At 35.2% G+C, this 15,224-nt stretch overlaps 2 protein-coding genes across 2 annotated transcripts; both read right to left on the reverse strand.

Moving 5' to 3' along the window:
• Positions 1-1,876: 1,876 nt before the first annotated feature.
• Positions 1,877-4,712, reverse strand: LOC148087461 (uncharacterized). The gene is made up of 2 exons (XM_087788309.1): positions 4,531-4,712; positions 1,877-3,614 (listed from the first exon to the last, which is right to left on the reverse strand). Exons 1-2 carry the CDS (start codon positions 4,703-4,705, stop codon positions 2,590-2,592), a joined length of 1,200 nt encoding a protein of 399 aa, XP_087644435.1. The 5' UTR covers positions 4,706-4,712; the 3' UTR covers positions 1,877-2,589.
• A 2,682-nt stretch (positions 4,713-7,394) lies between these two features.
• Positions 7,395-14,072, reverse strand: LOC148087462 (uncharacterized). Its single transcript, XM_087786309.1, has 4 exons — positions 13,866-14,072; positions 12,698-13,318; positions 10,209-10,298; positions 7,395-8,625 (listed from the first exon to the last, which is right to left on the reverse strand). The coding sequence occupies exons 1-4, from the start codon at positions 14,038-14,040 to the stop codon at positions 7,499-7,501; spliced, it is 2,013 nt and encodes a 670-aa protein (XP_087642435.1). The 5' UTR covers positions 14,041-14,072; the 3' UTR covers positions 7,395-7,498.
• Between the last annotated feature and the right edge of the window lie 1,152 nt (positions 14,073-15,224).

The following is a 15,224-nucleotide window of genomic DNA, read 5'->3' on the forward strand; positions in this document are numbered from 1 at the left end:
TCTGGAGTGAAGACATTGTCCTTTGTATTACTTTAAGGTCCCAGGTCGGACTGAGACTCTTTGTCCATAGAAAGCCAGTTGACTTCCGGTGCTACACTTCTAACATCCGGTCGAGCGCCTGGGGAGAAGAATGGTTCCGGTCTGTCTCGTTATCTCAATCTAGAATACTTTTTTTTCTTCCAGCAGAGATAGTTAGATATTAATTTTTACACAACGAGTCAGCAATTATTTACTTAGTAGAAAGATATTCGACCGAATAGCGAATACGTACTGTATACATGTATTATATAGCGAACATATAACACAATTTGCCTTATACATACTTTTAACATCTATTTACTAAAATACGGTCAATGTAGCTCGAAAATACGTTTTTTTCAATGTGTTAAACATTTCTTCATTACTCACATAATAACTTAAATAAAACAATGAATAAATTCCTACATTGCTTGATATCACATGAACAAATTACACTATATTTGAATGAACATTCACCTCCTCTCTCTGAGCCTTCACTCTTCACTTGGTCAAGAGCAGTTGCATGTTCCTGCTTCTCACCTGTTGAGGTTCTGGTTCTTCAAGGTCCAGACTGGGTCTACACTCCTGGTCCGGAGAATGTCTGGAACAGTGAATTCAGGAGAAAATTATCGAGGAGGTTAAACAGTTGAAACTAAGGCCAGGAGCAGGAATTAGATTTTTTTTAATTTACTCTTGTCTTCAGAACACACAAGTCAATAGTAGGTTTAGCATCTGCAAAAATATCATTAGCATCAGTATCCATGTGTCATTCATTAAATGTTTGGGATAAGCTACAACTTTAGCCTTGAGTCTTCAATATATAAAATTATATAATGATCAATTAGCCTAACTTCTCATCCTTAGCACAATATTTACCAATAACCAGAAGATACGGTCAATGTTAGCATCAGCGCCTGCAGATGAACATCAGAGCAAGCGAATATATATTTCAATAAAATTATAATTTAGCTTGTCAAAATTCTCTTCTCATTCTTAACATTATATCATTTTGTAACATAGTGTATAGCAGCATGGTTATCACCAATACGGTTATTTTATTCAATTAAAATGTCATTTTAAATCACTATTAAACTTTAAAGTCAAAGTTGTAACTTCTGATCTTCATCGAATTCTTAGTAACTGCTCACATCTTCAAAAGCCCCCAGCAGCTACAAGGTCAATCCTGAGGAAAACAACAATGTGACAATCTTGTTAGAGACACCATGTACACAATATAAAAATCAAATATGCATGTATTAAGACATAAGGCATAAATTAAATTGTGGTCTTATGTTTCATTAAAGATACAAATGCAAAAGTATTCCAATGAAAGTAGAAAAACTTGAATTAAATGACATGAACATGTGAAAAAACAAAACAAAAATGTAAATGTGGTGTAATTGTAGGGGCTGTAGTTAAGTCAGTCTGAAAAGGCACAAAGAAGATTAACAAATTAAAAACAGGTTCATATACAGATTGTGTCCTCACGATAAAGTGTAGTTACCACTTTTCCACTTGAGTGAAGCATCTAAATGAACAGGTTCTATTGGTGAAGTCACAAATATTTGTTTGTTATATATGCTTGAACTACAGTGACTGAGCTCTGTCTTAACTTTTTCAGTTGAAAGGCAGACAGCACATCTCACAGGACCATCTGGAGGGTCAAGTCACAAAGATATATATATAAGAGATGATTATTGAATTTGATGTGAGATGCGAAAAACAACAAACATTTTCTGTTCATCAAGATTTGTATTGTTAAAGGAATCTCTTTATTTCAAACTTTGCTGAGTAATTTTTGTACTTTCACATATAAAACACAATAATATGTCACATTCTACAACGGTTTCCATGCATTTATTGGACAAACTAAAACTAACATAAATTGATTCTGTAAATAAACACAGTTGACCAAAGTATTTTGATGGAATAAAACTAGACACACAAGTCAGAAGATTAAAGAAAGACAATCTAAAAAGTTTCTTGTTTTTTAGTTTTTTTTTCACTTTCCATGTGTTTCTGCATGTTTGACGCCTGTGTAAAATATTAATGAAACTGTGTAGACATCTTAACAATCGTAAAAACTATTAATCAACAGCATACAACTGATAATCCTTCATGTCCATAAGCCTTCAATGGCACGTTCACCAACACCAGCATATACACAGAACAATTTGAAGACGATGAAGAATGACAGAGAATTGTTCTCTTTTTTTTTTAACGTTATATCAATCAAGGAATCATTGTTTCAAATGTCTTGCTCATAACAAGCAAAAAAACATTTATCTTCATAAACCTGTTTCAAAGAAAGTGATTACTTAATTGTGTAGTTACAGATAAGAACAATACAACTATTCATATGTCACATAGCACAGTCTTCAAACATTCATTGGACATCTGCTCCGGGGTGCATTACTATAATACAGAAAATGTAGAGAGTGTTCAATTACAAAGTAAGGGAATTCTGGAAGCGCAATTGAGTTCACCAAGTTCAACATATACCTAGAGAAATAAAACTTGACAAGCACAAAGATTTCAGATGATAAATAAGAGACTTAAACTAAAATGTTTTTATCTTTTGTGAATCCTCATGTGTTTCTGCAGGTTTGAGCCCTGTGCGAAATCTTTATTACAAATGGAGCAGCTAAAGGGTTTTTCTCCAGTGTGAATCCTCATGTGTACCTTCAAGTTTGATTTATATGTAAAACGTTTATCACAGTAAGAACAACCAAAGGATTTGTCTACAGTGTGAATCCTCATGTGTTCCTTCAGGTTCCCTTTGAATGCAAAACACTTTGCACAGTAGGCACAACTGAAGGGTTTTTCACCAGTGTGAATTCTTACGTGTGCTTTTAGTTCCCCACTTTGTGCAAAGCATTTACCGCAGTGAGAGCAGATATAAGGCTTTTCACCAGTATGAATTTTATAGTGCTCTTTGAGGATCTCACTTTGTGTAAAGCATTTACCACATTGATTGCAGCTAAAGGGTTTCTCATCTGTGTGAATTTCAGCGTGTTTCTGCAGGTTTATCTTCAGTGCAAAACATTTACCACATTGAGAGCAGCTGAAGGGTTTTTCACCAGTGTGAATTCTCACGTGATTCTCAAGTACCTGTCTCGTTTTAAAATGTTTTTTACAAACCAAACAGATCAGTGAATTACAGAAGTGGCGCGTCAGTCCAGACTTGGTAGAAAACGATCTTTCGCATCCAGAGCATTGAAGTGATTCAACATATTTTTTCTCGCTGACATAATCCCTCACAACCTCCACAGAGTTTGAATCTGGCTGAATATTGTTTGTTTCTCTCCAGTCTTCGCTGTCATCAGTGTCACATTCAGAAGAGAGTTGTCTCTGTCGGTCGGGTTGCAGAAGTGCACAGTTGAATTCATCAGCTTCTGTTTTCATGTGGTGAGATAAGCCGCTGGTTGAAGCTTCTTTCTCTCTCTGATCTTCATCTTCATTCTTCACTTGGACAAGATCAACGTTTTCCTGGTTCTCATCCTCACTGTATAAAAGTTCTGGTTCTTCAAGGTCCAGACTGAGTCTACACTCCTGCTCCGGGAAATCTTGTGTAGTCACTTGCTGCTGCTGGTTGTCTACAGGGACACACAAAATTCATGATCTTGGATATTTTAACAAAACAATATCTTATCTACAGGCCAACAGCACCGTCTGCTTGACCCAGTACACGGCTCAAGACCATGGGGGACAAAGCTTTCGAAGCTGCTGCTCCCTGCCTGTGAAATGCCCTTCCTGACCACATCAGCGCTTCACAGACAGAGAATGCTTTTACTAAAAGATTACCTTTTTAGTAAAGCATATATCTAACTTTCTTATGTTGTATTTTTATTTAATCGTCTTGTTTTGCACTTGTTTATCTTGTCTTATCTTTAAACTGGTACCTTTGAGATTTGTGACCAAATGTAAAGTGCCATACAGATCAAATCTATCATTATTGATACAATATAATTCATTAACTATATATTTGGGGTTTCTTTGTTACTTGAGATACAGGTTCTGTCACAGGAAACGTCAGATTATTGAAGCTTTTTAACACATCTCAGCTCCATATATCACTTTTCAAACATTGTATAAAAATATATTATATCCGTTATATTTATCTAATCACCTGTCAGCCAATGATATGTTCTCTGGTCCTTGGAAAAAATAAAAACAACCCTCATATATGGACACACTAAAGTAAGATGAACTAAAATTTGAAGAGCTCTTATTTTCAGGTTCCGTGTTAAAAAAATGTTTTACACATCACATGAAATCATTAAGTTACAAACTATCTTAAAATAAAATTAAAATATCGAATTCTTACAAATAAATAAATGAGTACATTTTACTATATTTTCATTCGACGAAGCTGTTGTTTGTGTCATTAAACAATAAATAATTAACATTTAAGATCACGTAGTATAACCAGGTAAGAACGGGAAGCAAACCCTGTCTCATCATAAATGTATAGTTTTTGTCTGTACTTTAACGTACTCGTGTTTTACTAACCTTTTGTTTGTAGATCAACCAAAGTCTGCATCCGATAAGCGTCCAGTTGTTCACGCTGACGGTTCAACTCGTTCTCCAACTCGGACACAGTTTGTTGAAACACTCCGAAGATTTCTTCAGCAGCAGCGAACAGACGATCGTTGACGAACTGTTTGAGAGTCTGGAGTGAAGACATTCTGATTTATTTTATCACGTCAAAACTGGATTCAGACTACGTTGACTTCCGGTGATACAATGTTTATTATCCGACGGTGCGCTTTAAGAGAAGCATGGTTCCGGTCACTCTCGTCATATCAACCAAGGTACGATTGTTCCAGTGTAACATAGTAAATGACTGTTCAATTCACTAAAATGGGGGTAAATATATGTGTGTATGTGTGTGTGTGTGTTACTATTGTTTTTCTACAGAGATAACAAAATAGCGAAAGATCCATCCTTAATAACAGTTTTTTTATGAGCAGATATGTGTGTTAGTCTTTTTACCCATTGTAATAATTGTGTTATTATTTTAATGTTAAAATGTTACCACTGCAATCACAGTCTGTAAATGTTTTATTGTGATATGCCTTGAGTACAGCAATGAGAGAGAGAGAGAGAGAGAGAGAGAACAAATAACAAGCAATCCATCCTCAATGTTAGGGATTTTGTGTGACTAAACCTCTAAATAAAGGTCCAGTGATCAACCACCTGCAGCTTTATTGAATGTGGAAGAAGTGGGACAGCATAAAAGGCATTAATAAAAAATAAAAATAAAACCTCACCTATTCTTTCTACCCCTAACGTTAACATTGATATTTTAATTAACACACACTGTCTTTACCAAAGAGATAAAGATCAGAAAGTCATGACTACATTTTCACAAAAAAAACTAAACAAATCAAAAACCTATGATATGAAAAATGGCAGAGTTTTAAACAGTACATTCATCAGACAAAAATTTACCAGTATGTATCTTTAAAAATGGTTGAACACTTCCCAAGTAAGGACATTCTGGAAATAAGGTAAGGTAGTGTAAGGTAGAACTTTATTGATTGAAATAGTTTTTTTCCAATAGCCACAGCAAATACAGCAATTTTCCATAAAAAATAAATCAAAATAAAATAAGAACAAGAACAAAGAGAAATAAAGAGAAAGAACAAGAAAATAAATACATTGAATTGACCAAGTTCAATATACTGTACATTAGACGAACACAATTTGAAACACAGGTATTGATTACGAATGACAGAAAAATAATAATTTATTTTATCTTTTGTGACTGATGCGTGTATTGAGGTTCGAGCTAGGTGAAAGTCCTCCGTTACAAATAGAGCAGATAAAGGGTTGAGTGACTCCTCATGTCTTCTTTCAGGTTCCCTTTCAATTTAAAACATTTACCACAGTGCGAGCAGCTGAAACGTTTTTCACCTGCATGAATCGATTTTAAACGTTTTTTTTAAAAAACAAACAAATCAGGGATTTACAGAAATGCTGATTCACTCCGGACTTTGTAGTGAATGTTTTTCTGCATCGAGAGCATTTAAATGATTGAGTATCACCTTTTTTCTCACTGACATCACCTTTCACAACCTCCTCATGGCCTAAATCTGACTATATACTGTATATGCTTTTTTTCTTTGATTTCTTTGTCTTCAGGGGCATCTTTCTTCTCACTGACTTTTATTCTTGGATTCACCACAGAGTTCGAACTTGGCTGAGAGTTACTGGTTTCTCTCCAGTCTTCACTGTCATCAGTGTCACATTCAGAAGAGAGATGCTTCTGATGGTCAGGGGGAAGAAGTGCGTTTAGTTCTGATCCTCCACAGTTGTCTCCATCTGCCTCTGTTTTTATTTTTTTTGTTGTTTTGAGGTTCTAGTTCTTCAAGTTCCAGACTGGTTCTACACTCCTGCTCCAGTAAACCATCTTGTTTAGTCACTTGCAGCTCCTGGAAGTCTGCAGGGTCCCAACAGATTCATGATCTTGGATATTAAACAAAACAATGCGATCCATTAATAAATATTAGGGGCATGTTTGTACTTGCAATGACAGTTTTATCGTAGCAAACATCAGATATTATTAGTGTAGCTTTATAATTTTACAACACATCTAATCAGCAAATATTTTATATTTTCATTATAGAATGTGCAGCCTTAAAATGCACTTCCCAGCCACTGTAGACAACCATTTATCCTTTCCCCAAAACCTTACCTATAGGCCTTAAAATGAATTTACTGAAAACAACCGTTTCTTAAATTAGAACACCTGTCATAGGGCGACAGAAGTAAGATAAAGAAGTTCAAAGCACTTATTTCCAACATTATTTTCCTTGTAAAAAAAAAATGTTTTAGCGTATATCAAATTAAATCAGGAAGTCATTAAGTATCACAAGCACATTTATTTCGTTATCTTTTGACAAAGCTGTTTTTTGTGTTATTTAATACGATATATGGCATTATAACAAGCTAATTTGTTTCTCCATTTTATGTAAATAAAAATCAAATTATTCATACTCAACCACCTTGTGTTTTATATATATATATATATATATATATATATATATATATATACAGGACAAAACTACAGTATATATATATATATATATAATTTTAGGTGCTTTGTGTCAAGCGAAAATATATGTTTGGAAATTTTATGAAATATTTCTGATTTTTTTATTTGAATCCCTTGAGATCTACTTTCATTTGCAGTGCTGAATGACATTTAACATTTTGTATTTGCAGATTAAAATAACAAAACTTGGTTTCCATGCTTTATTCGACAAAAACACAAAACATTAACACAAATATAAGACCGGATGACATTTACAAAGTAATGACATTCTGGAAATACATTTTTTAAATATATATATATATATATATATCTTTAATGGAATAAAACTAGAAACGTTTTCAAGTTTTACTGCAGGTTCAAGCGCTATGTAAAATCTTTATGATAAATGGAGCAGCTGAAGGTTTTTTTTTTTTTTTCAAATCAAGTGTGAGTTCTGTTGTGCACCTGCAGGTGTATCTTCTGAGTGAAACGTTTACCACAGAAAGAGCAGCCAAAGGGTTTCTCGCCAGTATGAATTTTAAAGTGCTCCTTGAGGAACCGGCTTTTTGTGAAGCACTTACCACAGTGAGAGCAGATAAAGGGTTTTTCACCAGTGTGAGTTTTAATGTGTTCCTTCAGGCTCCTCTTAAAAGTAAAACATTTATCACAGTGAGAACAGATGAAGGGTTTTTCACCAGTATGATTTCTCATGTGGTCTTTTAGGTATCGTTTTTCTGAATAACATTTCCCACAGTAAGAGCAGTCAAATGGCTTTTCACCTGTATGGATTTTCATGTGTTTCTTCAGGCTCCATTTAGTTACAAAACATTTTTTACACAGAGAGCAGCAAAATGGTTTTTCACCAGTGTGAATTCGAATATGTAATTTTAGTTCCCCACTTTGAGCAAAGCATTTACCACAGTGCGAGCAGCTGAATGGTTTTTCACCAGTGTGAATTCGAATGTGTACTTTCAGATACCCACTTTGTCGAAAGCATTTGCCACAGTGAGAGCAGCTGAAGGGTTTTTCACCAGTGTGAATTCTTGCGTGATTCTCAAGACGCTGTCTCGTTTTAAAGCATTTTCCACAGACCAAACAAGTCAATGATTTACAGTGCCGAGCCAGTCCGGACTTTGCAGAAAATGTTCTCCCACAACCAGAGCATTTCAATGATTCAGAATTATCTTTCTTCTCACTTACATGCACTCTTGGAATCTCCCCAGTATTTGAATCTGGCTGAATATAAGTTGTTTCTCTCCAGTCTTCACTGTCATCAGTGTCACATTCAGAAGAGAGTGGCCTCTGGTGCTCAGAGGACTGAAGTGCATTTAGTTCGAATCCTCCACAATTGTATTCTTCAGCTTCTGTTTTTATGTGTCGAGTCAAGCTGCTGGTGGAAGGTTCTTCATATCTCTGCACTTCATCTTCACTTTTGACTTGGACATCAACAACACTTTCTTGCTTCTGATGTCCGTTTTGTGGAGGTTCTGGTTCTTCAACGTCCAAACTGGGTCTGAACTCCTGCTCAGTAGAATCTTCTTGTTTAGTCACTTCCAGTTGCTGGACGCCTGCAGAACAAAAGGTTTACTGTCTTGGTTAATAAGTCAATAAAAAAACATATTTATTAAGAAGATATTGTGGGTTACACACAGATATTTACACGTGGTGAATAATATATTTTCAATTTAAATTATTTAGTTCATTTCAGTAGTATTTTTATTCAATCTCAATATAATACAGTTCAGTGCTGCATTTGTTCGGATTGAGGGTGTCTGAAGGTGCAATTTTACACTTTCTTGAATCGTCATGTTGAATGTAAATGTCACAATTAGTCACAATTATTTCTACAGAAGACTACAAAATAATTATGTTTCAGACTTTTTTTTTAAATATAAATGTCTTCAAGTAACAATGCAAGCAGTAGAATATGCAATAGAAGCACACCATCATTCTTTTGCGCTGACTTCACCACAATCACAAACGATATGTACGACACAACTGTTCACAACAATCTTCATGAAGAGAACAACATCCTGCCTCTGTGGGCAATTAGCCCCGGCATGATGAAAGGTAACACGGCACTAGCAATTGCTTCTGTCTTCGAAAAAAAAAGCGTGTTGGTTTTCTCCTTTCATTTTTCTGTTAAATAAGGGTTTTGTGTGTCAACACTTGAAGTACATGAGTTGCTGAAACTTAAACCACGTCATTCCAAAGAGACCAAATTGTCCTTTGTGATGATGAGGATGTTACAGACTCCACATGTGAGACATCATGAGTTATAACAGGTGTTGATTCAAAAAGCTAAAATTAAAGCTTTATACATTTGTAAATTTGACTGCATTTGAAATTAAATTTAAAACACAACAATCAATTAGAATATAATATTGAAAACCCACCACATCAATTATATAGGTTTCGGGAAAAATGTACACAAACGTTTATTTTGACATAATATAGACAAGATTTTGTTGAGTCTACTGAAAAATTATCCTAAATGTACAAAATACACTGTGCCTGAATTTACACCTTCCTATGTTGCCATAAGTAAACGTTTTCAAAAGGTAAAAATGTATAAATAAATGTTACAATTATTTTGAAACGAACACAAAATCATGCGTTTTAATCATGTTAAAAGAATTTTGAATATTTCATTTTAAAATTGAGGCCTTGTTTTTAGATTAATACACGTAATTTATTATAAGACTTTTAAGGATCACCAACCATGTAACTGTAACAAATATCCATGTGCTGTAATTGTTGGCACTGAGCTACAGTCTGCAATTGAACACAGGAAAGGCCTTTTTAATCACTTTGTCTATGGCAACATTAACATGGTTTTATGCATTTTAAATTGAATTATTATGTATTCGTTTATTATATGATACTAGTTAAACACAAATGTAATGTAATCTTTAATCTGTTACATCCTAAAAAGGTATATTAAATAACAGTTTTAGACTATCCGAGAAAACCGGATAACAGTGAATAATTTGAAATGTAACTCTTTCAACCCATCGCTATAAGATAAGGTTTAATTCCATCTTCTCAAGATCAGTCAACGTATTCCTGGAGCACATATTTGATCAACGTTTGATCCTGAAACGGTAAACGTGTCAACAGTTAAAACAAACAATTTGCACGTTCTACTTACCTATAGTTTGATCCACAGGTTGTTTCTTGAGCACATCCAACTCCTTCTCCAACCGACTCAAAACACCGACCTCAACCATAGTCTCGATTTGATGGCGTGTTGTTTACATACGATGTCACACGTATTAACATCCGACGTAAGACAGGATGTAAACGATGGTTCCGCTCTTTTCTCTAGGCAACGTTAAAACGGTTGAATTGTTGTATAAGGTGTAACAGGGTGAGTTACAAAACCCCTGCTTCCAGTGGATGTGTTGTTTATTATTATTTTAAGATTATCACTCTTTATAAGGAGGCGGGTTCTACTTGTCCTACTGTCCACTGACGTCACTTCCGCTCATTGGTGTCGAACAGGTGCTTACATAAAAAAGAAAAAAGTTCTGGTGCTCACATGAATCGATCATATATATTTTTTAATTTTCTTACTTCAATTGTTTTTTTTTTGCATAGTTTATCTTTGTTAATTAAATAATCGGTTTTCCTGCATTTTATTTCGTTTGTGTAAAATAAGTGTATTAAGTGTGTTCCTTTTTTATTTTTGTTTTGATTACTTAGTCCACATCATCAGGTTTTTTTGTTTTTTTTTCCAGGTGCTGATGGCTTGTACTTCACAAACTCAAAGTGGTATCTTGAATCTGTGTGTGTGACGTTAATTTAAGACCTAAATCTAGTATTCCTGGGCTGCGAAGAGGTGTTGTCGAAAATGTGTATCCGGATGTTTATACAGAATCCGCTTTTTAATTCATCTTACTTTGGTTATTTTTGATGAGCTAATGTTCTATATGTTAACTTCCTTTATGTCTGAATATTTTGCAACACTCTCTGTGTTACAAATTGGGTTGTTTTAGGCAGTAGAATGTTCATTAGATTATCTGTTCAATTTGTAAATTAGTGACTGTAATTATGGTTTTCTCTGTCTCTTCATTTTGTTTGACCCCAATCATTTCTTTCATTTCCTTTAGGGAAGGTGGTGTTCCTGTTGCCCTGGGTCAGTGTAACCCTGGCTTAACCGAATTTGTGTCGTAGCAGGAACCGACCGGAGGAAGGATTGACCACAGACTTCATTGAAGAGATCAGCAGTCTCAAAGTAACAGATCAGTCATTTATTGAGCACCAGAATCATCCTCGATCCCTTGGACCCAAGACATGTTATAGATCTTGTAAGGAGGGCAGTCCTTCTTACCAAGAGTTGCATGATTTCCCGAAATCGACGAATGTCTCCATCTACGTCCAGGAACTAGATGTTTACGCTCTCAATGTCCAAACCAACTCCCAGATAATGAATCCTTTGCTAGTTCGGACCCTTGTGTAACTGCTCCTCTTAGCCAAAACATCTTCTCCTGACTTCAGGTCACCATGACCCAGCTCCTCTTGGCCTGAACATTTCCTATTTGTTTGTATTTTCTGAACTCAGTGTGTGTGTGTGTACGAGATTCTACTTACATAAACATTTGTATATATTTATTTGAACCACGTATCCTGCGAGTGCCTTCAAAGGAACCATAACTAAATCCCTGGGTGAAAGTCCCCGGGTGGCACTGGTCAGTGCAACAATTTAGCTGACCTTATAGTATTCAACAACCTTGTGCAACAGCTAAAGTAATGACATCAACTACTTGACAACTAATTGTTATTAAAGGGGCACTAATGTGAAAACCCAACTCTCCTGACTCACTCACATGTTTCAAATGTTGAAGTCTTCCTCTCCAAGATGCAGTAAGTCTCTCATCATGACCATGTTTTGAACTTGTTACTTTATATAGTTCTCCCCTGTCTGAAATCTGGGCGAACGAGAGATTAGATTGACTTTATTAATTCCTTGCCACTCACCAAGGAACTTATAGTTATATATTGTTGAGATGTGCTCTCATTTATCTTATGTTATGAATGAAAATTACATGTGATCATCATGCTCACTTAATGATTGAAGAATGGCCTTTACCTGTGATAGTAAAAAATGAAGTGTGCCCACGAGACATATGGAGTAACACAAAAGCAGAATTGTGTCTCTCGCCGTGTTATTGAATGGTCACGTTAAACCTGCTCTGCTAACATACATGACTAATATCAGGGGTGTCAGACATGTTTTGAGCGAGACAAAAACGTTTATTGTTAATTGACAAGATATCAATATTCTGAATTAAAAAAATATATGCCGTGACATTTAAAAATACACAAAAGTACAGGGTAAAAAAAACAACTTTACATTAAACATATTCTTTACAATTCACTTACATCTGCATCATGAAAACTCTTTAATCCAGACATATTTAAATGACATCACAGGTCATTTAGCAGAAACGGAACAAAATTGATTGTGTTGAAGGACAGCAGTGGGACAAGCAAATGTCTCAAAACTACATTTAGTTGTGAGCAGATGTTAAATGTTGGCGAGTAGACATATACACAAACATGTATACATACTGTATATTTGTATATATATATATATATATATATATATATATATGGCAAGTTGTGTGTTTCTTCAGCTCTTGTTAGTTCCCTTAACATTTACGACGTGAGTCTTCATGTGTATTGTCAGGCTCCATTTCCTTGTAAAACATTTATCACACTGAGGGCAGTTAAAGGGTTTTTCTTGCGGTTCAATTCTCTTGTGGTTCCCCCTCGCAGATAAACATTTCCCCCAGCTAGAGAATCGGAAGGACTCCTTACCAGCGTGAACTCTCATGTGATCCTTGAGATCCCTTTTCTTTAAAAATATTTTGCCACAACAAGTCAAACATTTACAGCCGCATTTTAGTTTTTTAGCCATTCCACACGCCAACAAATGGTGTCGTGGCTCACTGGTTGCATCCCAGTCTTCGCTGTCATCAGTGTTAGATGTTGAAATGACTGACTTCTGTTGGTCCAGGAGAAGTGTCTCTGGTTCTGATCCCTCCTTATCAATTTCAGTTTTTATGTGTGGAGTCAAGCTGCTGGTTGAAGGTTCTTCATCTCTCTGAACCTCATGTTCACTCTTCACCTGGACAAGAGCAACATTTTTCTGCTTCTCAACTTCCTTGTTTGGAGGTTCCTGATCTTTAAGATCGAGACTAGGTCTGCACTGCTCAGGAGGATCTTGTTGTTTAGTCACTCTCAACTTCTGGGCGTCTGCGGAATAAGATTCAAATTATCTCAGTTTTAAAACAATAATAAAGTGTCTTCACAATGACTTTGCATATCAATGGTATAACACTGGCATTAAAAGTTTCTGATTCTGAAAGCACAGGGTGAACGGTGCAAGGAGAGCACCCTGAATAGTTTTCTTGATAAAGAGCTCAATGAAAATAAAATTGTATTTCAAAACAGGAAATTATAAAGCGAGTAAGGGATACATTATAGGTATACGTTTCCATGGTTGCTTTTATTGATATTTTGTTTTAAATATCATCAAGTTACAAACGGTTTCAGTTATTCCATGCCTATTTAATCTCTTGACCTGATCTCTTGTTTTGTAGAGTGCAGGGGATTAACGTGCACGTTTGAACAATAATTCAAACTTAAATGTGTTCTTACTTATTGTAGGTTGTAATATAACCTACAATAAAAACTAATTTAAGTTTTAATTATTTTTCTGGTGACAATATTACCGTTATATTGTCACCAGAAAAATAACACAATCGGCGTCTTTTCTCAAACACAGTTGTGTTGTACTGACCTAAAGGTTGTAGAAGAACCACAGGTTGCTTCAGAAACACGTCCAGTTGTTCACGCTGACGGTTCAACTCGTTCTCCAACTCGGACACAGTTTGTTGAAACACTCCGAAGATTTCTTCAGCAGCAGCGACCAGGCGATCGTTGACGAACTGTTTGAGAGTCTGGAGTGAAGACATTCTGGGTTTTTTAGGACCCACACAGACCTCAAACTGCGCGTTTTTGTCCATTGAGTGCATGGTTACTTTAGGTGCAACCCCTTTTAACATCCGTCAGACCCCATTGGGACGAAGATGGTTCCATCTCTCTCGCCCACACTCTTTCAAGTTCTTTGTTTATCCCTCTATTTTTGTCTGTCGTTGACGAAGTGTTTGAGAGTGAAGACATTCTGCTTTTTTTTTTAAAACAACGAGACTGAGATTTTTTTTTCAGAAACAATGTCGATTACTTTTTGGTCACACTTTTTAACATCCGACGTAGCACAGAAATTAAAAGATGGTTCCGACTTCTTTTTTGAGCAGAGTGATAAATATTCCGTCAGCTGAGCAGAAATTAGTCATTTACACAAAATAGTTTCTCGTATATTTTTAAATCATTGAAAGGATCGAAAGTTGAAGTAACCCAAATCTACCACCCTAAACGTGGAGGTGCTTCAATATAAAGTTTGAATCATTGTAGAAAGAAATAATTTTAATAATTCAGAATTTATTATTGAACAAATATCAAAATAGAAGCTATTTTTTCTTTATTTTAGGTATAAGTACATAGTTTAATAGCCTAATAGGCTAAAACCAAAAAGTATGTAAACAACAGCACATGAGGAACTTCATGAAAGATTAACGCACCTCGGAGACTCTTTAGCTACAGTGGTTTGTTTGTTCGGAACAGGATTGTACATATCATTATTGTGTCGGATCGATCCGAGGATTAACGGCATCTGTCACCTCCAGCCCTTCGCTTGTCCCGGTCACAATTGCACTACTAATGGAAGTATATAAAATATATTCCCTTAACTTTAAAATGCTTTTCTAAAATCCACTTGAAATTTTTTTTTAATCCATTTGCTGAACAGTATCTGACCATGATTCTGTCGTCATGGAAACATTTTTTTATAATCAAATATTAAAAGAAAACAAAAAGAAAATATTTGGTTTATTTAGTGTGTAGTGAAGAAATTACAAAATAATATTAAGGATAATTCTATTGATTTAAAAAAGTAAATGAAGTTTATACTAATCTGTTGCTATAAAATGAACTTGTGCAAAGACAAATATCCAGTTTATGGAAGTTACACAGAAAAGTTTAAAGTGTTACATGGTTGGCTCATTATTTAATACAAAATACCATACAACTAAATTAAAAT

Source organism: Callionymus lyra, chromosome 1 (assembly GCF_982586985.1).
Source record: "Callionymus lyra chromosome 1, fCalLyr1.hap1.1, whole genome shotgun sequence".
Classification (NCBI taxonomy): Eukaryota; Metazoa; Chordata; class Actinopteri; order Syngnathiformes; family Callionymidae; genus Callionymus; species Callionymus lyra.